Raw genomic sequence first — 27,963 nt, 5'->3', positions numbered from 1 at the left:
CTCCTCTAGTCTAGACTGTTGTTGAACCACAGTAACAGACCACACCTCCTCCAGTCTAGACTGTTGTTGAACCACAGTAACAGACCACACCTCCTCTAGTCTAGACTGTTGTTGAACCACAGTAACAGACCACACCTCCTCTAGTCTAGACTGTTGTTGAACCACAACAGACCACACCTCCTCCAGTCTAGACTGTTGTTGAACCACAGTAACAGACCACACCTCCTCCAGTCTAGACTGTTGTTGAACCACAGCAACAGACCACACCTCCTCCAGTCTAGACTGTTGTTGAACCACAGTAACAGACCACACCTCCTCCAGTCTAGACTGTTGTTGAACCACAGTAACAGACCACACCTCCTCTAGTCTAGACTGTTGTTGAACCACAGTAACAGACCACACCTCCTCCAGTCTAGACTGTTGTTGAACCACAGTAACAGACCACACCTCCTCTAGTCTAGACTGTTGTTGAACCACAGTAACAGACCACACCTCCTCCAGTCTAGACTGTTGTTGAACCATAGCAACAGATCACACCTCCTGGTCTGTTGCTGTGGTTCAACAACAGTCTTTGTGGCCTGCTGGAGGTCATTTTGCAGGGCTCTGGCAGTGCTCCTCCTTGCACAAAGGCGGAGGTAGCGGTCCTGCTGCTGGGTTGTTGCCCTCCTACGGCCTCCTCCACGTCTCCTGATGTACTGGCCTGTCTCCTGGTAGCGCCTCCATGCTCTGGACACTACGCTGACAGACACAGCAAACCTTGCCACAGCTCGCATTGATGTGCCATCCTGGATGAGCTGCACTACCTGAGCCACTTGTGTGGGTTGTAGACTCTGTCTCATGCTACCACTAGAGTGAGAGCACCGCCAGCATTCAAAAGAGACCAAAACATCAGCCAGGAAGCATAGGAACTGAGAAGTGGTCTGTGGTCATCACCTGCAGAACCACTCCTTTATTGGGGGTGTCTTGCTAATTGCCTATAATTTCCACCTGTTGTCTACTCCATTTGCACAACAGCATGTGAAATTTATTGTCAATCAGTGTTGCTTCCTAAGTGGACAGTTTGATTTCACAGAAGTGTGATTGACTTGGAGTTACATTGTGTTGTTTAAGTGTTCCCTTTATTTTTTTGAGCAGTGTATATTTGCTATGTAGAGAACGGGCTGCCATTTGGGTTGCAGCCAGTGTACAGACTGCTACATGGTGTTTGGCAGACAACAGGAGATGGATAGCCCTGGGTATAAACAGCCTGGTTAGTCAGTAGTCCAGGGCCTTATTTTCAATTTGAACCTTTATTTGACTAGGCAAGTCAGAGACATGCTGTAGTGGGCTGTAGTGGGCTGTCTATCAGACACAGAGACATGCTGTAGTGGGCTGTAGTGGGCTGTCTATCAGACACAGAGACATACTGTAGTGGGCTGTAGTGGGCTGTAGTGGGCTGTAGTGGGCTGTCTATCAGACACAGAGACATACTGTAGTGGGCTGTAGTGGGCTGTCTATCAGACACAGAGACATGCTGAGGGTAAGATACATTTATTATTATAAGGGTAGATTTAGCTTTAATATAGCAGATAGATTATAGTGTAATGGTTAACTACACTTTAATACTACATTTCAATAATAGAAAACACATGACTTTAAAATCACACCTTCATGCTTAACATTTGTTTTCATATTATTTTGGCACAGGTTGGACTATAGCCCTTTAAAAAACCTGCTCTCAAAACGATGCTGAATGTTTCTGTTATCAGTATTTCTGTCCTTACCCTGTTCTTCTCAGTCCCTCCTCCTCAGTCCCCAACCCCTCCTCCTCAGTCCCCAACCCCTCCTCCTCAGTCCCCAACCCCAACCCAACCCCTCCTCCTCAGTCCCCAACCCCTCCTCAACCCCTCCTCCTCAGTCCCCAACCCCTCCTCCTCAGTCCCCAACCCCTCCTCAACCCCTCCTCCTCAGTCCCCAACCCCTCCTCCTCGGTCCCCAACCCCTCCTCCTCGGTCCCCAACCCCTCCTCCTCGGTCCCCAACCCCGCCTCCACAGTCCCCAACCCCAGTCCCCAACCACTCCTCCTCAGTCCCCAACCCCTCCTCCTCAGTCCCCAACCCCAACCCAACCCCTCCTCCTCAGTCCCCAACCCCTCCTCAACCCCTCCTCCTCGGTCCCCAACCCCTCCTCCTCAGTCCCCAACCCCTCCTCAACCCCTCCTCCTCAGTCCCCAACCCCGCCTCCACAGTCCCCAACCCCTCCGACCCCAGTCCCCAACCCCTCCTCCTCAGTCCCCAACCCCTCCTCCTCAGTCCCCAACCCCTCCTCCTCAGTCCCCAACCCCTCCTCCTCAGTCCCCAACCCCTCCTCCTCAGTCCCCAACCCCTCCTCCTCAGTCCCCAACCCCTCCTCCTCAGTCCCCAACCCCTCCTCCTCAGTCCCCAACCCCTCCTCCTCAGTCCCCAACCCCTCCTCCTCAGTCCCTAACCCCTCCTTCTTTCAACTTCTCAGCTTTGGCCACCGAGAGACCGTACCAAAGATAAAACACGACACAAAAAATACATTTAGAAACCCCATTTATATCAATTCATTGCTTTTTGTTATTGTTAGTACATGTCAAAAAGGTATTTCTATAGGAGGGAATTCAGTAATGGAGAATGCATATTTTAATTTCATGCATTTCAATGAAAGACTATGAGTAGTTCACAAGTTAGTATGGATAAATCCTTTAACTGCTCAGCCCTCAAGGTGTTGTCATAACAGCAGCACAAGCAGTAGTGTTCATATTTCTTTATTTATTTATATATATTTTTTACCACCTTTTTTTCTCCCCAATTGGTAGTTACAGTCTTGTCTCATCGCTGCAACTCCTGTGCGGACTCGGGAGAGGCGAAGGTCGAGAGCCGTGAGTCCTCTAACACGACCCAACCAAACCGCACTGCTTCTGGACACAACGCCCACTTAACCCGGAAGCCAGCCGCACCAATGTGTTGGCGACCTGGTCAGCGTGCACTGCTCCCGGGCCCATCACAGGAGTCGCTAGTGCGCGATGGGACAAGGACATCCCTGCCGGCCAAACCCTCCCCTAACCCGGACGACGACGGGCCAAACCCTCCCCTAACCCGGACGACGACGGGCCAAACCCTCCCCTAACCCGGACGACGACGGGCCAAACCCTCCCCTAACCCGGACGACGACGGGTCAATTCTGCGCCGCTCCATGGGTCTCCTGGTCGCGGCCGACTGCGACTAGAGCCTGGACTCGAACACAGAATCAATGCAGCGCCTTAGACCACTGCGCCACTCGGAAGGCCCCTACAGCAGTAGAGTTATGTCGAGACTAAGAGTAAAGGAGCGTGGGTAGGATTGATGAGACCTTAACGCTCAGACCTGATACAAAAACACACAAAAAAAAAATCCATCCTACACAGCAACTCAAGTCAGTAAATAAATGACTGCAGAAATGATAAAGTTCTCCATGACAGAACAGAACCACGGCAGTTCACTCCTGGATCAGACGACAGTCAGATGTCTGTATCCTGGATCAGACGTCTGTATCACATCCATGTCCAGTATTAATATAACGATCCTGGGTTTGGTTCGGTCCATACATCCTGGATTGAAACACGTTGACTCGTTGAGTCTTAGATGCACTCCCCCACTTCCTGAAGAACAGAAACGATCATTCTTTCTCACACTGTTCCTCATCTTCAGTCAAGAAAACCGTGTTGTGTTCTCATGAGCACTACCCAGGCCCAGGGATATATTACAAGAGTTCAGTGGTTTAGCTCAGGTCAGGAACAGCACAGTGAGGTATATGTGGACAGAGAAGAGATAAGACAGGGGAGAGGGTGAGAGGGGAGAGGAGAGAGGACAGGGGAGAGGAGAGAGGACAGGGGAGAGAGAGAGAGGGGAGAGGAGAGAAGAGAAGAGAGAGGGGAGGACAAGGGGAGAGAGAGAGAGGGGAGAGGAGAGAAGAGAGAGGGGAGGACAAGGGGAGAGAGAGAGAGGGGAGAGGAGAGAGGACAGAGAGAGAGGGGAGAGGAGAGAGGACAGGGGAGAGGAGAGAAGAGAGAGGGGAGGACAAGGGGAGAGAGAGAGAGGGGAGAGGAGAGAGGACAGGGGAGAGGAGAGAAGAGAGAGGGGAGGACAAGGGGAGAGAGAGAGAGAGGGGAGAGGAGAGAGGACAGGGGAGAGGAGAGAAGAGAGAGGGGAGGACAAGGGGAGAGAGAGAGAGGGGAGAAGAGAGAAGAGAGAGGGGAGGACAAGGGGAGAGAGAGAGAGGGGAGAGGAGAGAAGAGAGAGGGGAGGACAAGGGGAGAGAGAGAGAGAGGACAGGACATGAGAAAGGACAGAAAAGAGAGCGGAGAGGACAGGGAGAAGAGAGCTTTGCTGAGCGCTGGCTGCGACCTGTATTGCTTGTTGACGCGTCAAGCGGGTCCGCTACTTGCGGAAAAACTTGAGGTAGACGACTGCACCCAGTATGACCAGCTCCATCAGAATGATGACAGATAACAACAGCTTGTTGGTCATCAGTCTAAAAGAGGAAGGACAGACACACACAGCAACTCAATGACAAGAGGACAGATTCAACAAAAAAAAGGCCTCTTTACACTAACATGAAGACATGGGCCATAGTGTAACAGCGCTGGCAGGGGGAGACAGCACAAGACAGCCCAGCTGATGGGACTCACCGGCGAGACATGGCTCGTAGGATCTTCCTGCTGCGGCTGAGGTTCTCCCCGGTGTTGACGAGCTAACGGGTGGAACACAACAAGGAAAGACAACAAGATGTCGTCAGAATTCAACAACTTGTTCGAGAACTCCCTCTCTGATCTAGGATCTGTCCATATACCCTCATTCTGATCTAGGATCTGTCCATATCATCTCTCTCTGATCTAGGATCTGTCCATATCATCTCTCTCTGATCTAGGATCTGTCCATATCATCTCATTCTGATCTAGGATCTGTCCATATCATCTCATTCAATCTGATCTAAGATCTGTCCATATCATCTCATTCTGATCTAGGATCTGTCCATATCATCTCTCTCTGATCTAGGATCTGTCCATATCATCTCTCTCTGATCTAGGATCTGTCCATATGCCCTCATTCTGATCTAGGATCTGTCCATATCATCTCATTCTGATCTAGGATCTGTCCATATACCCTCATTCTGATCTAGGATCTGTCCATATCATCTCATTCAATCTGATCTAAGATCTGTCCATATCATCTCATTCTGATCTAGGATCTGTCCATATCATCTCATTCTTATCTAGAAGGTAGAACTAGATCAGCACTCCGACACGGAGACGCTTTATGAATATGAACCCTTCCACAACCCCAGAGCTTCCCACTCAGAGCCTTACGTCTCCAGAGCTTCCCACTCAGAGCCTTATGTCTCCAGAGCTTCCCACCCAGAGCCTTATGTCTCCAGAGCTTCCCACCCAGAGCCTTATGTCTCCAGAGCTTCCCACCCAGAGCCTTATGTCTCCAGGGCTTCCCACCCAGGGCCTTATGTCTCCAGGGCTTCCCACTCAGAGCCTTATGTCTCCAGGGCTTCCCACCCAGAGCCTTATGTCTCCAGGGCTTCCCACTCAGAGCCTTATGTCTCCAGGGCTTCCCACTCAGAGCCTTATGTCTCCAGAGCGTCCCACTCAGAGCCTTATGTCTCCAGAGCGTCCCACTCAGAGCCTTATGTCTCCAGAGCGTCCCACTCAGAGCCTTATGTCTCCAGAGCTTCCCACTCAGAGCCTTATGTCTCCAGAGCTTCCCACTCAGAGCCTTATGTCTCCAGAGCTCCCCACTCAGAGCCTTATGTCTCCAGAGCTCCCCACTCAGAGCCTTATGTCTCCAAAGCTCCCCATTCAGAGCCGTATGTCTCCAGAGCTTCCCACTCAGAGCCTTGTGTCTCCAGAGCTTCCCACTCAGAGCCTCCCACTCAGAGCCTTATGTCTCCAGAGCGTCCCACTCAGAGCCTTATGTCTCCAGAGCTCCCCATTCAGAGCCGTATGTCTCCAGAGCTTCCCACTCAGAGCCTTATGTCTCCAGAGCTTCCCACTCAGAGCCTTATGTCTGCAGAGCTTCCCACTCAGAGCCTTATGTCTCCAGAGCTTCCCACCCAGGGCCTTGTGTCTCCAGAGCTTCCCACCCAGAGCCTTGTGTCTCCAGAGCTTCCCACTCAGAGCCTCCCACTCAGAGCCTTGTGTCTCCAGAGCTTCCCACTCAGAGCCGTGTGTCTCCAGAGCATCCCAATCCCACTCAAAGCCTTACGTCTCCAGAGCTTCCCACTCCCACTCAGAGCCTTACGTCTCCAGAGCTTCCCACTCAGAGCCTTACGTCTCCAGAGCTTCCCACTCAGAGCCTTACGTCTCCAGAGCTTCCCACTCAGAGCCTTACGTCTCCAGAGCTTCCCACTCAGAGCCTTACGTCTCCAGAGCTTCCCACTCAGAGCCTTACGTCTCCAGAGCTTCCCACTCAGAGCCTTACGTCTCCAGAGCTTCCCACTCAGAGCCTTACGTCTCCAGAGCTTCCCACTCAGAGCCTTACGTCTCCAGAGCTTCCCACTCAGAGCCTTACGTCTCCAGAGCTTCCCACTCAGAGCCTTACGTCTCCAGAGCTTCCCACTCAGAGCCTTACGTCTCCAGAGCTTCCCACTCAGAGCCTTACGTCTCCAGAGCTTCCCACTCAGAGCCTTACGTCTCCAGAGCTTCCCACTCAGAGCCTTACGTCTCCAGAGCTTCCCACTCAGAGCCTTACGTCTCCAGAGCTTCCCACTCAGAGCCTTACGTCTCCAGAGCTTCCCACTCAGAGCTTCCCACTCAGAGCCTTACGTCTCCAGAGCTTCCCACTCAGAGCTTCCCACTCAGAGCTTCCCACTCAGAGCCTTACGTCTCCAGAGCTTCCCACTCAGAGCTTCCCACTCAGAGCCTTACGTCTCCAGAGCTTCCCACTCAGAGCCTTGCGTCTCCAGAGCCTTGCGTCTCCAGAGCTCCCCACTCAGAGCCTTGCGTCTCCAGAGCTCCCCACTCAGAGCCTTGCGTCTCCAGAGCTCCCCACTCAGAGCCTTGCGTCTCCAGAGCTCCCCACTCAGAGCCTTGCGTCTCCAGAGCTCCCCACTCAGAGCCTTGCGTCTCCAGAGCTCCCCACTCAGAGCCTTGCGTCTCCAGAGCTCCCCACTCAGAGCCTTGCGTCTCCAGAGCTCCCCACTCAGAGCCTTGCGTCTCCAGAGCTCCCCACTCAGAGCCTTGCGTCTCCAGAGCTCCCCACTCAGAGCCTTGCGTCTCCAGAGCTCCCCACTCAGAGCCTTGCGTCTCCAGAGCTCCCCACTCAGAGCCTTGCGTCTCCAGAGCTCCCCACTCAGAGCCTTGCGTCTCCAGAGCTCCCCACTCAGAGCCTTGCGTCTCCAGAGCTCCCCACTCAGAGCCTTGCGTCTCCAGAGCTCCCCACTCAGAGCCTTGCGTCTCCAGAGCTCCCCACTCAGAGCCTTGCGTCTCCAGAGCTCCCCACTCAGAGCCTTGCGTCTCCAGAGCTCCCCACTCAGAGCCTTGCGTCTCCAGAGCTCCCCACTCAGAGCCTTGCGTCTCCAGAGCTCCCCACTCAGAGCCTTGCGTCTCCAGAGCTCCCCACTCAGAGCCTTGCGTCTCCAGAGCTCCCCACTCAGAGCCTTGCGTCTCCAGAGCTCCCCACTCAGAGCCTTGCGTCTCCAGAGCTCCCCACTCAGAGCCTTGCGTCTCCAGAGCTCCCCACTCAGAGCCTTGCGTCTCCAGAGCTCCCCACTCAGAGCCTTGCGTCTCCAGAGCTCCCCACTCAGAGCCTTGCGTCTCCAGAGCTCCCCACTCAGAGCCTTGCGTCTCCAGAGCTCCCCACTCAGAGCCTTGCGTCTCCAGAGCTCCCCACTCAGAGCCTTGCGTCTCCAGAGCTCCCCACTCAGAGCCTTGCGTCTCCAGAGCTCCCCACTCAGAGCCTTGCGTCTCCAGAGCTCCCCACTCAGAGCCTTGCGTCTCCAGAGCTCCCCACTCAGAGCCTTGCGTCTCCAGAGCTCCCCACTCAGAGCCTTGCGTCTCCAGAGCTCCCCACTCAGAGCCTTGCGTCTCCAGAGCTCCCCACTCAGAGCCTTGCGTCTCCAGAGCTCCCCACTCAGAGCCTTGCGTCTCCAGAGCTCCCCACTCAGAGCCTTGCGTCTCCAGAGCTCCCCACTCAGAGCCTTGCGTCTCCAGAGCTCCCCACTCAGAGCCTTGCGTCTCCAGAGCTCCCCACTCAGAGCCTTGCGTCTCCAGAGCTCCCCACTCAGAGCCTTGCGTCTCCAGAGCTCCCCACTCAGAGCCTTGCGTCTCCAGAGCTCCCCACTCAGAGCCTTGCGTCTCCAGAGCTCCCCACTCAGAGCCTTGCGTCTCCAGAGCTCCCCACTCAGAGCCTTGCGTCTCCAGAGCTCCCCACTCAGAGCCTTGCGTCTCCAGAGCTCCCCACTCAGAGCCTTGCGTCTCCAGAGCTCCCCACTCAGAGCCTTGCGTCTCCAGAGCTCCCCACTCAGAGCCTTGCGTCTCCAGAGCTCCCCACTCAGAGCCTTGCGTCTCCAGAGCTCCCCACTCAGAGCCTTGCGTCTCCAGAGCTCCCCACTCAGAGCCTTGCGTCTCCAGAGCTCCCCACTCAGAGCCTTGCGTCTCCAGAGCTCCCCACTCAGAGCCTTGCGTCTCCAGAGCTCCCCACTCAGAGCCTTGCGTCTCCAGAGCTCCCCACTCAGAGCCTTGCGTCTCCAGAGCTCCCCACTCAGAGCCTTGCGTCTCCAGAGCTCCCCACTCAGAGCCTTGCGTCTCCAGAGCTCCCCACTCAGAGCCTTGCGTCTCCAGAGCTCCCCACTCAGAGCCTTGCGTCTCCAGAGCTCCCCACTCAGAGCCTTGCGTCTCCAGAGCTCCCCACTCAGAGCCTTGCGTCTCCAGAGCTCCCCACTCAGAGCCTTGCGTCTCCAGAGCTCCCCACTCAGAGCCTTGCGTCTCCAGAGCTCCCCACTCAGAGCCTTGCGTCTCCAGAGCTCCCCACTCAGAGCCTTGCGTCTCCAGAGCTCCCCACTCAGAGCCTTGCGTCTCCAGAGCTCCCCACTCAGAGCCTTGCGTCTCCAGAGCTCCCCACTCAGAGCCTTGCGTCTCCAGAGCTCCCCACTCAGAGCCTTGCGTCTCCAGAGCTCCCCACTCAGAGCCTTGCGTCTCCAGAGCTCCCCACTCAGAGCCTTGCGTCTCCAGAGCTCCCCACTCAGAGCCTTGCGTCTCCAGAGCTCCCCACTCAGAGCCTTGCGTCTCCAGAGCTCCCCACTCAGAGCCTTGCGTCTCCAGAGCTCCCCACTCAGAGCCTTGCGTCTCCAGAGCTCCCCACTCAGAGCCTTACGTCTCCAGAGCGTCCCACTCAGAGCCTTACGTCTCCAGAGCGTCCCACTCAGAGCCTTACGTCTCCAGAGCGTCCCACCCAGAGCCTTACGTCTCCAGAGCGTCCCACCCAGAGCCTTCCGTCTCCAGAGCGTCCCACCCAGAGCCTTCCGTCTCCAGAGCGTCCCACCCAGGGCCTTCCGTCTCCAGAGCTTCCCACCCAGGGCCTTACGTCTCCAGAGCTTCCCACCCAGGGCCTTACGTCTCCAGAGCTTCCCACCCAGGGCCTTACGTCTCCAGAGCTTCCCACCCAGGGCCTTACGTCTCCAGAGCTTCCCACCCAGGGCCTTACGTCTCCAGAGCTTCCCACCCAGGGCCTTACGTCTCCAGAGCTTCCCACCCAGGGCCTTACGTCTCCAGAGCTTCCCACCCAGGGCCTTACGTCTCCAGAGCTTCCCACCCAGGGCCTTACGTCTCCAGAGCTTCCCACCCAGGGCCTTACGTCTCCAGAGCTTCCCACCCAGGGCCTTACGTCTCCAGAGCTTCCCACCCAGAGCCTTACGTCTCCAGAGCTTCCCACCCAGAGCCTTACGTCTCCAGAGCTTCCCACCCAGAGCCTTACGTCTCCAGAGCCTCCCACCCAGAGCCTTACGTCTCCAGAGCTTCCCACTCAGAGCCTTACGTCTCCAGAGCTTCCCACCCAGAGCCTTACGTCTCCAGAGCTTCCCACCCAGAGCCTTACGTCTCCAGAGCTTCCCACTCAGAGCCTTACGTCTCCAGAGCTTCCCACCCAGAGCCTTACGTCTCCAGAGCTTCCCACCCAGAGCCTTACGTCTCCAGAGCTTCCCACCCAGAGCCTTACGTCTCCAGAGCTTCCCACCCAGAGCCTTACGTCTCCAGAGCTTCCCACTCAGAGCCTTACGTCTCCAGAGCGTCCCACTCAGAGCCTTACGTCTCCAGAGCGTCCCACTCAGAGCCTTACGTCTCCAGAGCGTCCCACTCAGAGCCTTACGTCTCCAGAGCGTCCCACTCAGAGCCTTACGTCTCCAGAGCGTCCCACTCAGAGCCTTACGTCTCCAGAGCGTCCCACTCAGAGCCTTACGTCTCCAGAGCGTCCCACTCAGAGCCTTACGTCTCCAGAGCGTCCCACTCAGAGCCTTACGTCTCCAGAGCGTCCCACTCAGAGCCTTACGTCTCCAGAGCGTCCCACTCAGAGCCTTACGTCTCCAGAGCGTCCCACTCAGAGCCTTACGTCTCCAGAGCGTCCCACTCAGAGCCTTACGTCTCCAGAGCGTCCCACTCAGAGCCTTACGTCTCCAGAGCTCCCCACTCCGAGCCTTATGTCTCCAGAGCTTCACAGTCCCACTCAGAGCCTTATGTCTCCAGAGCTTCCCAGTCCCACCCAGAGCCTTATGTCTCCAGAGCTTCCCAGTCCCACCCAGAGCCTTATGTCTCCAGAGCTCCCCGATCCCACTCACTCGGTCTCTGGTGCGGTCCAGCTGTTCTCTCTGCTCTCCCAGCTCCTCGATGATGTCCACGCCGATCTGGTCTGTCTCCGCGGCGATGCGCTGACTCCTCTCTATACTCTGACTGGCGTTGTGCAGGTGCTCGTGTCCCTGGAGGAGCAAGACCCTCTGAGACTGAAGCTGGGTCTGAAACCAAAACAGATAATAATAAATCCTCAATTAATAAATCAAAATCAATCAATACCTGCACAGAAAGTTGCAATAATCTGTCGGGTGAACGTAGCACTGAATATATACTTTATTGTGTCCCTTTTAGGAATGTTGTCTTGTATTTTAATATCTCCACAGCATCACCACATATCAGGGCTGTATGGTCTTTGCCACTACCAGTTGTAACAGACAAAACTAATCCTACTGTAGGGCTAAGGTGAATGGATGGTGTATGTAAACAGCTCCAGGGTGAAGATCCCTCTAGGTACAGATCTAGGATCAGCTTCCCTTCCTCCAATTCAAACCTTAACCATTATTAGAAAAAAAAAATGCTAAACTGACCCCAGATCAGCAACTCTAGGGGCAACTTTACCCTCCTTGAACCAATCAATGTAAGTCGGTCGAGACTCACGCTGTGTTCGTTCTGAGAGGAGTAGATGCCGTAGGCGCCCTCTGCTGGCCGGGTAGAGGAGGACAGATCAGAGCTCTTCACCTCTCTCTGGAGCTTCCCCAGGTCTCTGCGGTACAGACGCAGCTTGGTGGACATGGTGTTGCGGTAGGACGAGGGGACACCGACCAACTCCTGCTCCATCCCTTGCAGCTGGAGATCCACCGGGAGAAACACAAGTCATTTTCACACCCCTCTGAAAGTGACATTATAGCTGCCCTCTGCTCCAGCCTTTGCAACCTGATGCATGGTTGTGTGGTCGTGTGTGTGTGTGTGTGTGTAAATATATATCAAACCTATAAAACGCAACATGCAATAGTTTGTTATATGAACTAGTTATAGTTCATATAAACAAAGTAAATTTAATGATCTGACAAGTCTGGATAGTCAGCTATAACCAGTGCTGTTGCTGTCAATTTTAATCAATTCATTGGTCTATGGATTTCACATGAATAGGCAAGAGTGCAGCCAGGACGATCCCGCAGGTGAAGAAGCCCCTAATGTGGAGGTCCTGGGTTGGCGTGGTTACACGTGGTCTGCGGTTGTGAGGCCCGGTTGGACGTACTGACAAATTGGCCAAAGATAAAATGCTCACTAAACAGGGATGTAAACTAATTTGTTCACAACATTTGAGAGAAATAAGCTTTTTGTGCTTCTGGAACATTTTCTGGGATCTTTTATTTCAGATCATGAAACACTTTACATGTTGCGTTTATATTTTTGTTCAGTATATATATGCTAAACTATATATATATATATATATATATATATATATAAAGACAAACACAAGATGTTGGGTACTGAAGAAAAAACACCATCTCATATGGATTAATTCAGTATTCTTCATTAAAAACAGTTCACTTGTGAAATGTTAACCCATGTTATTGTAGTACTAGTTCATTCCTTCAACTCCATGCCAGTAGCATTTCCATCTGATCAAAAGGTTTTATTAGTTAACCACAAGCGATCAGGTTTTACTATGTTTCAGTACAGATCACTAGTGCCCGTCGGTGGGACATTTAGAAAAATCTGCTAGAAATGTTTAGCTATAAATCGATACAGATGAGATTTGCGACAAATACATTTGAACGTATAGAATAAAATACAAAATGGCACAGTACCACTTACCACTTCCACTGCTTCTCCATGTCTTTCGTCAAAGGTTCGCACCAACCTCTTCTTCTCCTCTGTAAAACAGGAACATTCACTCTTTTTTTTAAAGGCTGAGCTACATTGTTAGTGGTTGTTGTCAGTTTACTTTGAAAACATTTTCTATGTTCATTATGATATGCAAGCATACCTAGACACCAATGTGTCATGAACACCATTAGCTTGAGCAACACTAGAGGAATAGCGGTTAGCCTTCAAAATAAAAGTCCCCCATTAAAACTGACGCAAACAGCGGTTCGCCTTCAAACTAAAAGTCCCCCATTGAAACTGACGCAAACGGATAAAAATAGTGGAATCATGACACAATTGTTGTAGGGCTGGATCAATATTAGTATCGCAATGTTTTTCCCATGATAAAAATAAAATTAAAACTTTGCTACGTCTTGGAACATAACTGACTGTAGATTACAACATAATGTTTGTCTTCAACGTCAGGGCTGTTTTCCTTAAAGAATTTAAATACACTTTGTGTTTTGTTTCCTTCAAAATCAAACTATATTTGTCACATGTGCTGAATACAACAAGTGTAGACTTTACTGTGAAATGCTTACTTACAAGCCCTTAACCAACAGTGCAGTTCAAGAAGAGTTAAGAGAATATTTACCAAATAAACTATAGTTTAAAAAATTATTAAAAGTAACAGTGTCACTAGAGATTCTGGGTTCGAGTCCAGGCTCTGTCAAAGCCGGCCGCGACCGGGAGACCCATGGGGCGGCGTACAATTGGCCCAGCGTCGTCCAGATTAGAGGCAGGTTTGGCCGGCAGGGATGTCCTTGTCCAATCGTGCACTAGCGACTCCTATGGCGGGCCGGGCACAGTGCACGCTGACACAGTCGCCAGGTGTACAGTGTTTCCTCCGACACATTGGTGCGGCTGGCTTCTGGGTTAAGCGGGCGTTGGGTCAAGAAGCAGTGCGGCTTGGTTGGGTTGTGTTTCAAAGGACGCACGGCTCTCGGCCTTAGCCTCTCCCGAGTCCGTACGGGAGTCGCAGCGATGAGACAAGACTGTAACTACCAATTGGAAACCACGAAACTGGGGAGAAAAGGTTAAAAAAAAAATCTGCTAAGGAGCCTTTTGATCCTAGACTTGGCGCTCCGGTACCACTTGCAATGCGGTAGCAGAGAAAAACAGTCTACGGCTGGGGTAACTGGAGTCTGACAACTTTATGAGCTGTATGACACCGCTTATTATATAGGTCCTGGATGGCAGCAAGCTTGGCCCCAGTGATGTCCTGGGCCGTACACACTACCCTCTGTAGTGCCTTGCGATCAGATGCCAAGCAGTTGCCATAAAAGGCAGTGATGCAACCGGTCAGGATGCTCTCGATGGTGCAGCTGTAGAACTTTTTGAAGATCTGGGGACCCATGCCAAATCTTTTCAGTCTCCTGAGGGGGAAAAGGTTTTGTTGTTCCCTCTTCACAACTGTCTTGGTGTGTTTGGACCATGATAGTTTGTTGGTAATGTGGACACCAAGGAACTTGAAGCTCTCAACCTGCTCCACTACAGCCCCGTCGATGAGAATGGGGGCTTGCTCGGTCCTCCTTTTCTTGTAGTCCACAATCATCTCCTTAGTGTTGGTTACGTTGAGGGATAGGTTGTTATTCTGGCACCAACCGGCCAGGTCTCTGACCTCCTCCCTATAGGCCGTCTCATCGTTGTCGGTGATCAGGCCTACCACTGTTGTGTCATCAGCAAACTTAATGATGGTGTTTGAGTCGTGCTTGGCCACAAATTCATTGGTGAACAGGAAGTACAAGAGGGGACTAAGTACACACCCCTGAGGGGCCCCCGTGTTGATGGTCAGCGTGGCTGATGTGTTGTTACCTACCCTTACCACCTGGGGGGGAGGGGGGGGGCCCGTCAGGAAGTCTAGGATCCAGTTGCAGAGGGAGGTGTTTAGTCCCAGAGTCCTTAGCTTATTGATGAGCTTCGTGGGCACTATGGTGTTGAACGCTGAGCTGTAGTCAATGAACAGAATTTTGTCCAGGTGGGAAAGGGCAGTGTAGAGTTCCTTGCCATTCCAAAAAATCTGTTGAAATCGCACTGTGGATTTATAGGCTTCAGATTTGCAAAGGGGGCATAATTATATTGCAATGTACAGCCTTATCTATGGACCTTGGGTCTATGAAATGAGGTATCAGTCTACTCAGTGACACTCACAGATCATAGCTGTGAAGAGTTTACACAAATGTTAGCGTCGTAGCTCTTATTGCAGGACATGAACTTTTTTCACCTCACTATTCAGTCTATTGTGCGTATTGGACAATCCTTTTGCAACGTAGAGCCTTACCTATGGCTCTTGGGTCCATGAAATGAGGGGGCCCCTCAGGGGTGCGTGCTTAGTCCCCTCCTGTACTCCCTGTTCACCCATGACTTCGTGGCCAAGCACGACTCAAACACCATCATTAAAGTTTTGCTGATGACACAACGGTGGTAGGCCTGATCACCAATGAAAGCCTATAGGGAGGTCAGAGACCTGCCATCTCTCCCTCAACGTCAGCAAGACAAAGGAGCGGATTGTGGACAATAGGAAAACTGATCACGCCCCCGTTGAGATGGACAGAGCCGTAGTGGAGACGGACCACATCAATAAGGACCTATCCTGGTCCTAACACACCAACACAGTCGTGAAGAGAGCACGACAACGCCTCGTCCCCCTCAGGAGGCCGAGAAGATTTGTTATGAGTCTTCCGATCCTCAGAAAGTTCTACAGTTGACAGCATCTTGATTGGCTGCATCATTTCTTGGTTTGACAACTGCTCGGCATCCGACCGCAAGGCGCTACAGAGCTAGTGTGTACGGCCCAGTAATCACTGGGGCTGCCTGCCATCCGGGACCTCTATACCAGGCGGTGTCAGAGGAAGGCCCTAAGAATGGTCAAAGACTCCAGCCACCCAAGTCATAGACTGTTCTGTCTGCTACCACACGGCAAGCGGTACCAATGCACCGAGTCTGGAACCAACAGGACCCTGAACAGCTTCTAACCCCGAAGCCATTAGACTTCTAAACAAGGATGCTAAATAGCTGAATAAAATGGCTACCCTGACTATCTGCATTGACCCTTTTTATGCCTCACATACTGCTGCTACTGTCTATCTTTTTAACATCAGCGACATCACACCTGGCCAGACCCCACCTGCTCACACCCTCATCTCCAGCGCCCCGCATAACTCTCCGCCATACGGCCTCAAGCTACACCATTTTGTCTCTTTCCTTCACCCCGAGCACTTTTCAACATTTTAGATAAAGCATTTGACTGTCCCGTTGTGTTAACGATGGAGAATTGGTTGATTTCCAGTTTAAGTTTTCAAAGATGGTTGACAAGAAAGGGTATTGTTCAACCCCCATCGTGTATCTCATGTCTTGAAATATGCTGACAGATGGATTAAGAGTACATTTACAATGTTATACTTCTGAAAAACACATTTCTAACGTCTATACTTTATTACCTATCCTGTTGACTAGTTGCTTTATTCATAGTTATATGTACATATCTACCTCAATTACTTTGTACCCCTGTTCATCGACTCAGTACTGGTACCCTGTGTATATAGCCTAGTTATCATTACTCAGTACTGGTACCCTGTGTATTTAGCCTAGTTATCATTACTCAGTACTGGTACCCTGTGTATATAGCCTAGTTATCATTGACTCAGTACTGGTACCCTGTGTATATAGCCTAGTTATCATGACTCAGTACTGGTACCCTGTGTATATAACCTAGTTATCATTGACTCAGTACTGGTACCCTGTGTATATAGCCTAGTTATCATGACTCAGTACTGGTACCCTGTGTATATAACCTAGTTATCATTGACTCAGTACTGGTACCCTGTGTATATAACCTAGTTATCATTGACTCAGTACTGGTACCCTGTGTATATAACCTAGTTATCATTACTCAGTACTGGTACCCTGTGTATATAACCTAGTTATCATTACTCATTGACTCAGTACTGGTACCCTGTGTATATAGCCTAGTTATCATTACTCAGTACTGGTACCCTGTGTATATAACCTAGTTATCATTACTCAGTACTGGTACCCTGTGTATATAACCTAGTTATCATTACTCATTGACTCAGTACTGGTACCCTGTGTATATAGCCTAGTTATCATTACTCAGTACTGGTACCCTGTGTATATAACCTAGTTATCATTACTCAGTACTGGTACTCTGTGTATATAGCCTAGTTATCATTACTCAGTACTGGTACCCCGTGTATATAACCTAGTTATCATTACTCAGTACTGGTGCCCTGTGTATATAGCCTAGTTATCATTACTCATTGACTCAGTACTGGTACCCTGTGTATATAACCTAGTTATCATTACTCATTGACTCAGTACTGGTACCCTGTGTATATAACCTAGTTATCATTACTCAGTACTGGTACCCTGTGTATATAACCTAGTTATCATTACTCATTGACTCAGTACTGGTACCCTGTGTATATAACCTAGTTATCAATACTCATTGACTCAGTACTGGTACCCTGTGTATATAGCCTAGTTATCATTACTCAGTACTGGTACCCTGTGTATATAACCTAGTTATCATTACTCATTGATTCAGTACTGGTACCCTGTGTATATAACCTAGTTATCATTACTCAGTACTGGTACCCTGTGTATATAACCTAGTTATCATTACTCAGTACTGGTACCCTGTGTATATAACCTAGTTATCATTACTCAGTACTGGTACCCTGTGTATATAACCTAGTTATCATTACTCATTGATTCAGTACTGGTACCCTGTGTATATAACCTAGTTATCATCGACTCAGTACTGGTACCCTGTGTATATAACCTAGTTATCATTACTCAGTACTGGTACCCTGTGTATATAGCCTAGTTATCATTACTCAGTACTGGTACCCTGTGTATATAGCCTAGTTATCATTACTCAGTACTGGTACCCTGTGTATATAACCTAGTTATCATCGACTCAGTACTGGTACCCTGTGTATATAACCTAGTTATCATTACTCATTGATTCAGTACTGGTACCCTGTGTATATAGCCTAGTTATCATTACTCAGTACTGGTACCCTGCGTATATAACCTAGTTATCATTACTCAGTACTGGTACCCTGTGTATATAACCTAGTTATCATTACTCAGTACTGGTACCCTGTGTATATAGCCTAGTTATCAATACTCAGTACTGGTACCCTGTGTATATAACCTAGTTATCATTACTCATTACTCAGTACTGGTACCCTGTGTATATAACCTAGTTATCATTACTCAGTACTGGTACCCTGTGTATATAACCTAGTTATCATTACTCAGTACTGGTACTCTGTGTATATAACCTAGTTATCATTACTCATTTCTCAGTACTGGTACCCTGTGTATATAGTCTAGTTATCATTACTCATTGACTCAGTACTGGTACCCTGTGTATATAACCTAGTTATCATTACTCAGTACTGGTACCCTGTGTATATAACCTAGTTATCATTACTCATTGACTCAGTACTGGTACCCTGTGTATATAACCTAGTTATCATTACTCAGTACTGGTACCCTGTGTATATATAATCTAGTTATCATTACTCAGTACTGGTACCCTGTGTATATAACCTAGTTATCATTACTCAGTACTGGTACCCTGTGTATATAACCTAGTTATCATTACTCAGTACTGGTACCCTGTGTATATAACCTAGTTATCATTACTCAGTACTGGTACCCTGTGTATATAACCAAGTTATCATTACTGGTACCCTGTGTATATAACCAAGTTATCATTACTCAGTACTGGTACCCTGTGTATATAGTCAGGTTATCATTAACTCGGACGTGCTACCTGTTCCAGACCTGCTGTTTTCAACTCTCTAGAGACCGCAGGAGCGGTAGAGATACTCTCAATGATTGGCTATGAAAAGCCAACTGACATTTACTCCTGAGGTGCTGACCTGTTGCACCCTCGACAACTACTGTGATTATTATTATTTGACCATGCTGGTCATCTATGAACATTTGAACATCTTGGCCATGTTCTGTTATAATCTCCAACCGGCACAGCCAGAAGAGGACTGGCCACCCCTCGTAGCCTGGTTCCTCTCTAGGTTTCTTCCTAGGTTCCTGCCTTTCTAGGGAGTTTTTCCTAGCCACTGTGCTTCTACACCTGCATTACTAGCTGTTTGGGGTTTTAGGCTGGGTTTCTGTACAGCACTTTGAGATATCAGCTGATGTAAGCAGGGTTATATAAATACATTTGATTTGATTATTACTCATTGACTCAGTACTGGTACCCTGAGTATATAGCCAAGTTATCATTACTCATTGTGTCAAAACAAATCAAATCTTATTTGTCACATACACATGGTTAGCAGATGTTAATGCGAGTGTAGCGAAATGCTTGTGCTTCTAGTTCCAACCATGCAGTAATATCTAACAAGTAATCTAACCTAACAAAATATATGAATGAGCGATGGCCGAACGGCATAGGCAAGATGCAGTAGATGGTATAGAGTACAGTATATACATATGAGATGAGTAATGTAGGGTATGTAAACATTAAATAAAGTGGCATTGTTTAAAGTGACTAGTGATACATTTATTACATAAATTTTTTCATTATTAAAGTGGCTCGAGATGAGTCAGTATGTTGGCAGCAGTCACTCAATGTTAGTGGTGGCTGTTTAACAGTGTAATGGCTTTGAGATAGAGACTGAAAAACAGCTTCTCGGTCCCTGCTTTGATGCACCTGTACTGACCTCACCTTCTGGATGATAGCGGGGTGAACAGGTAGTGGCTCAGGTGGTTGATGTCCTTGATGATCTTTTTGGCCTTCCTGTGACATCGGGTGCTGTAGGTGTCCTGGAGGGCAGGTAGTTTGCCCCAGTGATGCGTTGTGCAGACCTCACTACCCTCTGGAGAGCCTTACAGTTATGGGCGGAGCAGTTGCCGTACCAGGCGGTGATACAGCCCGACAGGATGCTCTCGATTGTGCATCTGTAAAAGTTTGAGTGTTTTTGGTGACAAGCCAAATTTCCTCAGCCTCCAAAGATTGAAGAGGCTCTGTTGCGCCTTCTTCACCACGCTGTCTGTGTGGGTGGACCAATTCAGTTTGTCCGTGATGTGTATGCCGAGGAAATTATAACTTTCCACCTTCTCCACTACTGTCCCGTTGATGTGGATAGGGGGGTGCTCCCTCTGCTGTTTCCTGAAGTCCACGATCATCTCCTTTGTTTTGTTGACGTTGAGTGTGAGGATATTTTCCTGACACCACACTCCGAGGGCCCTCACCTCCTCCCTGTAGGCCGCCTCGTCACTGTTGGTAATCAAGCCTACCACTGTAGTGTCGTCCGCAAACTTGATGATTGAGTTGGAGGCGTGCATGGCCACGCAGTCATGGATGAACAGGGAGTACAGGAGGGGGCTGAGAACGCACCCTTGTGGGGCCCCAGTGTTGAGGATCAGCAGGGTAGAGATGTTGTTACCTACCCTCACCACCTGGAGGCAGCCCATCTGGAGTCCAGAACCCAGTTGCACAGGGCGGGGTCGAGACCCAGGGTCTCGAGCTTAATGATGAGTTTGGAGGGTACTATGGTGTTAAATGCTGAGCTGTAGTCGATGAACAGCATTCTTACATAGGTATTCCTCTTGTCCAGATGGGTTAGGGCAGTGTGCAGTGTGATTACGATTGCGTCGTCTGTGGACCTATTGGGGCAGTAAGCAAGTTGGAGTGGGTCTAGGGTGTCAGGTAGGGTGGAGGTGATATGGTCCTTGACTAGTCTCTCAAAGCACTTCATGATGACGGAAGTGGAAGTGATGATATGATAGTCATTTAGCTCAGTTACCATAGCTTTCTTGGGAACAGGAACAATGGTGGCCCTCTTGAAGCATGTGGGAACAGCAGACTGGGATAAGGATTGATTGAATATGTCCGTAAACACACCAGTCAGCTGGTCTGCGCACTGTGTTTTACTCACGTTGGCTGCAGTGAAGGAGAACCCGCAGGTTTTGGTAGCGGGCCGTGTCAGTGGCACTACTGTATTGTCCTCAAAGCGAGCAAAGAAGTTGTTTAGTTTGTCTGGGAGCAAGACATCGTGGTCCGCGACGGGGCTGGTTTTTCTTTTTGTAATCCGTGATTGACTGTAGACCCTGCCACATCCCTCTCGTGTCTGAGCTGTTGAATTGCAACTCCACTTGGTCTCTCTACTGACGCTTAGCTTGTTTGATTGCGGCGGAGGGAATAGCTACACTATTTGTATTTTGTCATGTTTCCGGTCACCTTGCCCTAAATAAAAGCAGTGGTTCGCATTTCAGTTTTGCGCGAATGCTGTCATCAATCCACGGTTTCTAGTTGGGGAAGGTTTTAATAGATGCTGTGGGTACAACATCACGATGCACTTGCTAATGAACTCGCTCACCGAATCAGAATATTCATCAATGTTGTTGTCCGACGCAATGCGGAACATATGCCAGTCCACGTGATCGAAGCAATCTTGAAGCGTGGAATCCGATTGGTCGGACCAGCGTTGAACAGACCTGAGCACGGGCGCTTCCTGGGAGCAAGAAAATGGAGTCATGGTCAGATTTTCCAAAAGGAGGGCGGGGGAGGGCTTTATATGCGTTGCGGAAGTTAGAATAACAATGATGATCCAGGGTTTTGCCAGCCCAGGTTGCGCAATCGATATGCTGATAAAATTTAGGGAGCCTTGTTATCAGATTAGCCTTGTTAAAATCCCCAGCTACAATAAATGCAGCCTCGGGATATGTGGTTTTCAGTTTACAGAGTCAAATTAAGTTCTTTCAGGGCCTTCGATGTGTCTGGTTGGGGGGGATATACACGACTGTGATTATGATCGAAGAGAATTCTCTTGGTAGATAATGCGGTCGGCATTTGATTGTAAGGAATTCTAGGTCAGGTGAACAAAAGGACTTGAGTTCCTGTATGTTGTTATGATCACACCACGACTCGTTAATCATAAGGCATACACCCCCGCCCTTCTTCTTACCAGAGAGATGTTTGTTTCTGTCGGTGCGATGCGTGAAGAAGCCAGGTGGCTGTACCGACTCTGATAACGTATCCCGAGTGAGCCACGTTTCCGTGGAACAAAGAACGTTACAATCTCTGATGTCTCTCTGGAAGGCAACCCTTGCTCGGATTTTGTCTACCTTGTTGTCAAGAGACTGGACATTGGCGAGTAGTATACTCGGGAGCGGTGGGCGATGTGCCCGTCTACGGAGCCTGATCAGAAGACCGCTCCGTCTGCCCCTTCTGCGGCGCTGTTGTTTTGGATCGCCGGCTAGAATCTGATCCATTGTCTTGAGTGGTGGGCAAAACAGAGGATCCGCTTCGGGAAAGTTGTATTCCTGGTCGTAATGTTGGTAAGTTGACGTTGCTCTTATATCCAGTAGTTCCTCCCGGCCGTATGTAATTAAACCTAAGATTACCTGGGGTAACAATGTAAGAAATAACACATAAAAACTAAATACTGCATAGTTTCCTAGGAACACGAAGCGAGGCGGCCATCTTTGTCTGCGCCGGAAGTACTATACAATTTATTATTAAGTGTTATTATTCCTCTATTTTCTGATTGGTGGTAAGGGCCCAGCATTTAACTGTTAGTGACGAAGCATGTGAGGAATCAAATTTGATCTTGGGTCCATGAAATATGGTGACACCCACTGACTACAATCCAAAAAAAAGGTTTAACCCACCTGCATTTAATATACCAGAAATAATGTTTTCTGTTGTGTGGGATCTGTAGTTCTCTGAGGTTTTGTGGTCTTCAATGAGTAGGCTGATACCTATGGACCTTGAATCCATGAAATGAGGCAAGGCTGTGTACATTGAAATATACACTACATGATCAAAAGTATGTGGACCATCTGCTCAACAAACATCTCATTCTAAAATCATGGGTATTAATATGGAGTTGGTCGCCCCTTTGCTGCTATAACAGCCTCCACTCTTCTGGTAAGGCTTTCCACTACATGTTGGAACATTGTTGCAGGGACTTGCTTCCATTCAACCACAAAAGCATTAGTGAGGTCGGGCACTGATGTTGGGCAATTAGACCTGGCTCGTAGTCTGCGTTCCAATTTAATCCAAAGGTGTTCGATGGGGATAAGGTCAGGGCTCTGTGCAGGCCAGTAAAATTCTTCCACACCGATCTCGACAAACCATTTCTGTATGGACCTCACTTTGTGCACGGGGGCATGGTCATGCTGAAACAGGAAAGGGCCTTCCCAAAACTGTTGCCACAAAGCACAGAATCACCCAGAATGTCATTGTATGCTGTAGCGTTAAGATTCCCTTCACTCGAACCATGGTCGAGCCCAAATCATAAAAAACAGCCACAGGTAGCGTTCTCCTGGAATCCGCCAAAACCAGATTCGTCTGTCAGACTACCAGATGGTGAAATGTGATTCATCACTCCAGAGAACGCATTTCCACTGCTCCAGATTCCAATGGTGGCGAGCTTTACACCACTCCAGCCGATGCTTGGCATTGCACATGGTGATCTTAGGCTTGTGTGCGGCTTCTCGGCCATGGATGCCCATTTCATGAAGCTCCAGACGAACAGCTCGTGCTGACGTTGCTTCCAGAGGCATACACTATATACGTGCCCAGTGACACGAGCCTACCAGACGAGCTAAATCACTTCTATGCTCGCTTCGAGGCAAGCAACACTGAGGCATGCATGAGAGCATCAGCTGTTCCGGACGACTGTGTGATCACGCTCTCCGTAGCCGACGTGAGTAAGGCCTTTAAACAGGTCAACATACACAAGGCTGCGGGGCCAGACGGATTACCAGGACGTGTGCTCCGGGCATGTACTGACCAACTGGCAGGTGTCTTCACTGACATTTTCAACATGTCCCTGATTGAGTCTGTAATACCAACATGTTTCAAGCAGACCACCATAGTCCCTGTGCCCAAGAACACAAAGGCAACCTGCCTAAATGACTACAGACCTGTAGCACTCACGTCCGTAGCCATGAAGTGCTTTGAAAGGCTGGTAATGGCTCACATCAACACCATTATCCCAGAAACCCTAGACCCACTCCAATTTGCATACCGCCTAAACAGATCCACAGATGATGCCATCTCTATTGCACTCCACACTGCCATTTCCCACCTGGACAAAAGGAACACCTATGTGAGAATGCTATTCATTGACTACAGGTCAGCGTTCAACACCATAGTACCCTCAAAGCTCATCACTAAACTAAAGATCCTGGGACTAAACACCTCCCTCTACAACTGGATCCTGGACTTCCTGGTGGGCCGCCCCCAGGTGGTGAGGGTAGGTAACAACACATCTGCCACGCTGATCCTCTCCTGTACTCCCTGTTCACCCACGGCTGCATGGCCAGGCACGACTCCAACACCATCATTAAGATTGCAGACGACACAACAGTGGTAGGCCTGATCACCGACAACGACGAGACGGCCTATAGGGAGGAGGTCAGAGACCTGGCCGGGTGGTGCCAGAACAACAACCTATCCCTCAACGTAACCAACACTAAGGGGCTGTAGTGGAGCAGGTTGAGAGCATCAAGTTCCTTGGTGTCCACATCACCAACAAACTAGAATGGTCCAAACACACCAAGACAGTCGTGAAGAGGGCACGACAAAGCTTATTCCCCCTCAGGAAACAAAAAAAATTTGGCATGGGTCCTGAGATTCTCAAAAGGTTCAACAGCTGCAACATCGAGAGCATCCTGACTGGTTGCATCACTGCCTGGTACGGCAACTGCTCGGCCTCTGACCGTAAGGCACTACAGAGGGTAATGCGTACGGCCCAGTACATCACTGGGGCTAAGCTGCCTGCCATCCAGGACCTCTATACCAGGCGGTTTCAGAGGAAGGCCCTAAACATTGTCAAAGACCCCAGCCACCAGTCATAGACTGTTCTCTCTACTACCGCATGGCAAGCGGTACCAGAGTGCTAAGTCAAGGACAAAAAGGCTTTTCAACAGTTTTTACCCCCAAGCCATAACACTCCTGAACAGGAAATGAAATGACTACCCGGTCTTTTTTGCACCGTGTGCCTCCCCCAACACCTATTTTACACTACTGCTACTCTCTGTTGATCATATATGCACAGTCACTCCCAACATTTGGGAACGCTAAGCCTTCCATGTTTGACGGATGCATAAAAACATCCCCCACCTCAGACAAACTGATATCTCGTTTATATGACTCTTTTCAATCGGTTAGCACACCCTCTACAGAGGCCATTAAGGCAAAATGGGAGGAAGAACTAGGGACTGACATTTCGATGGCAGACTGGGAAGATAGCTTGGAGTATATCCACACCTGCTCCATTAACTCCAGACATCGGCTCATACAATTCAAGGTATTACACAGATTACACTATTCCAAAACCAAACTGCATAGGATATTTCCTGATACATCCCCTTTGTGTGATAAATGTCAGGCTGCACAGGGTACACTTCTCCACTGCTTTGCCCTATGCTCTAGCTTGCATGGTTACTGGTGTGGAATTTTTAGGATCATCTCTGAAGTTCTGGAGACTTCAATTGACCCAGACCCGCTTCTGATAATCCTGGGAGTGTCTGATTCCCTAATCGGACTAACCAACCCCCAAAAACAACTCATCTCTTACAGTCTCATTTCGGCAAAAAAACTAATCTTGTTGTTCTGGAAAAAGAGGGAAGCGCCCACTACCAAATTATGGCTCAGCGAATTGGCAAACACTGTACACTTAGAAAGGATTAGATATATTCTGAACAATAAATTATTAACATTTGATCAGATCTGGCAGCCTTTCCTCTCTTACTTGGACCATTCGGCGCTGTGAATTTGTACTTTTTAACGCACTCTCCATTGTAATATTTTAACCCACCTCTGGGCAGCACGTGCTGGCACCGCCACCCGGGCAGCGGGGAGGGGTATAAGGGGAAGGGATAAAGGGGGGGAGGGATAATGGGGGGGAATAAGGGGGGGGGTGACACCCACCCTCTTTCTTTCTACCTGTCCTTGTTTTGTATGTCTTGTTTTGTAATAATTGTTTTGTACCCAGAACTCTGGATCTTTTTATTTCTGTCTGCTCTTTTATGTTTAGTTAAAAATTGTATACCTGCCTTTCATACCTATACACCATTCATGTGTGTGTTCAATAAAAATATTTGAACGATATATGCACAGTCACTTTAACTATATATTCATGTACATACTACCTCAATTGTCCCGACCAACCAGTGCTTCCGCACATTGGCTAACATGGGCTAACTGAATTGTGTCCCACCACCCTCCACCCCCTCTTTTACACTACTGCTAATCTCTGTTCATTATATCAGTATATTCACTCACTGTATAGTCAAACCAACCATATCTACATACTACCTCAATCAGCTTGACTAACCGGTGTCTGTATGTAGCCTCGCTACTGTATATAGCCTCTAATGTAATTTTTCACTGTCTTTTTACTGTTGTTTTTATGGCTTTACTTACCTATTGTTCACCTAATACCTTTTTTGCACTATTGGTTAGAGCCTGTAAGTAAGCATTTCACTGTAAGGTCTACCTACACCTGTTGTATTCGACGCACGTGACAAATAAAAATCCTTTGGCACATATCAAAGTTTAACACCCCAAGTATGGAACCCGGTAGTGAGTGCTGCAAACGAGGACAGACGTTTTTTACACTCAACGCACTTCAGCGGTCCCGTTCTGTGAGCTTGTGTGGCCTACCACTTCGCTGCTGAGCCGTTGTTGCTCCTAGACATTTCCACTTCACAATAAAAGCCCTTGAAGTTGACCGAGGCAGCTCTAGCAGGGCAAAAAAAATTGACGAACTGACTTGTTGGAAAGGTGGCATCCTATGACGGTGCTAAGTTGAAAGTCACTAAGCTATTCAGTAAGGCCAGTCTACGGCATGGCTGATCACGTGGCTGTGTTCTCGATTTTATCCACCCGTCAGCAACGGGTGTGGCTGAAATATCCCGAATCCACTAATTTGACAGGTGTCCACATCCTTTGTCATATATAGTGTACGTATTCCCCCAATGCAAAGTCTATACATCCAACGTGCGATTTAAACAGATTTTGTGTTTGTCGAATTAACAAACTGTCTTTTGTTGAATTTCTCTAAACAACATTCCAACCTTGCTTAGCATTTACTAGTCCAAGTGTGGCAAGACTCCACTATTATCATCCGTTTGCATCAGTTTCAAATGAGGAGGACTTTATTTTGTAAGACGAACCGCCGATTCCACTATTGTTGCTCACGCCAATGTTGTCGACGACACTCATCTGCTCGGCCTAGCAACCTCCTCTTATAATTAAGCAATAAGGCCCGAGGAGGTGTGGTATATGGCCAATATACCACGACTGTGGGCTGTGTCCAGACACTCCGTGTTGCGTCGTGCATAAGAACAACCCTTAGCCGTGGTATATTGGCCATATATCACAAACCCCCAGAGGTGCCTTATTCCTATATAAACTGTTAACCAACGTAATTACAGCAGTACAAATAAACGTTTTGTCATACCCGTGGAATACGGTCTGATATACCACGGCTGTCAGCTAATCAGCATTCAGGGCTCGAACCACCCAGCTTATAATTTATATTTGATAGCAGCCATATTTTGGATATTCAACAGCAGTGGTCGGCTAAGCAGAAGTAAAACTAAAGCAAGACAACATGGTAGGGGGGAGGTAGTGGATTAGAGAGGTATTTAGAATGCAAAATACATATTTACAGTTACAAATGTAAATTCAACAGTTTTTTTACCTCCTTGACATTTCAGTAATCTGTCGGGCATCAACTTCAGTTCGTCATAAAGGGATTTGAAGATCTCCTGCAGCTTTTCAAACTCTTCCGATGACATTTTGCTTTTATTTTAGCAGCAGGGTTTGTGTTTTCAATTGTCCGTTTCTTCCTTGACAACACAAACGCCCAAATATTAGAAAATTAAACCGTTTAATTGCCGCTTATACGCTTTGTTGATAAACCGTAAACCCCCTAACAAGATCCTCGGGACTCTTTCCGCATTCTGGTGATCTTGTGTCACGTGTCTAGCTTTACTGCCTGCCTGAAGTCAATATCCTGCCCAATAATCACAAATGAAATGTCAAGTACATGCTTTTAAATCAAAGTAACTTAAAATGAATGACGGCAGCGTATGTTGTATACTTCTAATATGAATAATGGTTAAAAAAATTGTGGTTAAACTGAAATAATATGTTAGATATTTATATACGGGCTTTGAACGGGTAACTTTCCCTGGTGCATTGTGGTTAATGTCGTTTTTGTAATAATCATAACTGATATATTTACCATCTTTCAGATCAATTATTGTTTTCATCTGAGGGTTAATATATAGACTAG

General features: G+C 48.8%; 1 protein-coding gene across 1 annotated transcript; it reads right to left on the bottom strand.

The window, feature by feature from the left end:
- Positions 1-2,538: 2,538 nt before the first annotated feature.
- Positions 2,539-27,685, bottom strand: vti1b (vesicle transport through interaction with t-SNAREs 1B). Its single transcript, XM_055865601.1, has 6 exons — positions 27,367-27,685; positions 12,593-12,651; positions 11,429-11,617; positions 10,819-10,992; positions 4,673-4,734; positions 2,539-4,515 (listed from the first exon to the last, which is right to left on the bottom strand). The coding sequence occupies exons 1-6, from the start codon at positions 27,461-27,463 to the stop codon at positions 4,422-4,424; spliced, it is 675 nt and encodes a 224-aa protein (XP_055721576.1). The 5' UTR covers positions 27,464-27,685; the 3' UTR covers positions 2,539-4,421.
- Between the last annotated feature and the right edge of the window lie 278 nt (positions 27,686-27,963).

The sequence above is a fragment of the Salvelinus fontinalis genome, chromosome 16 (genome assembly GCF_029448725.1).
Source record: "Salvelinus fontinalis isolate EN_2023a chromosome 16, ASM2944872v1, whole genome shotgun sequence".
Taxonomy (NCBI): Eukaryota; Metazoa; Chordata; class Actinopteri; order Salmoniformes; family Salmonidae; genus Salvelinus; species Salvelinus fontinalis.
Note: the sequence above shows the minus strand (reverse complement) of the source record. Positions and strands in the feature narration are given on the sequence as shown.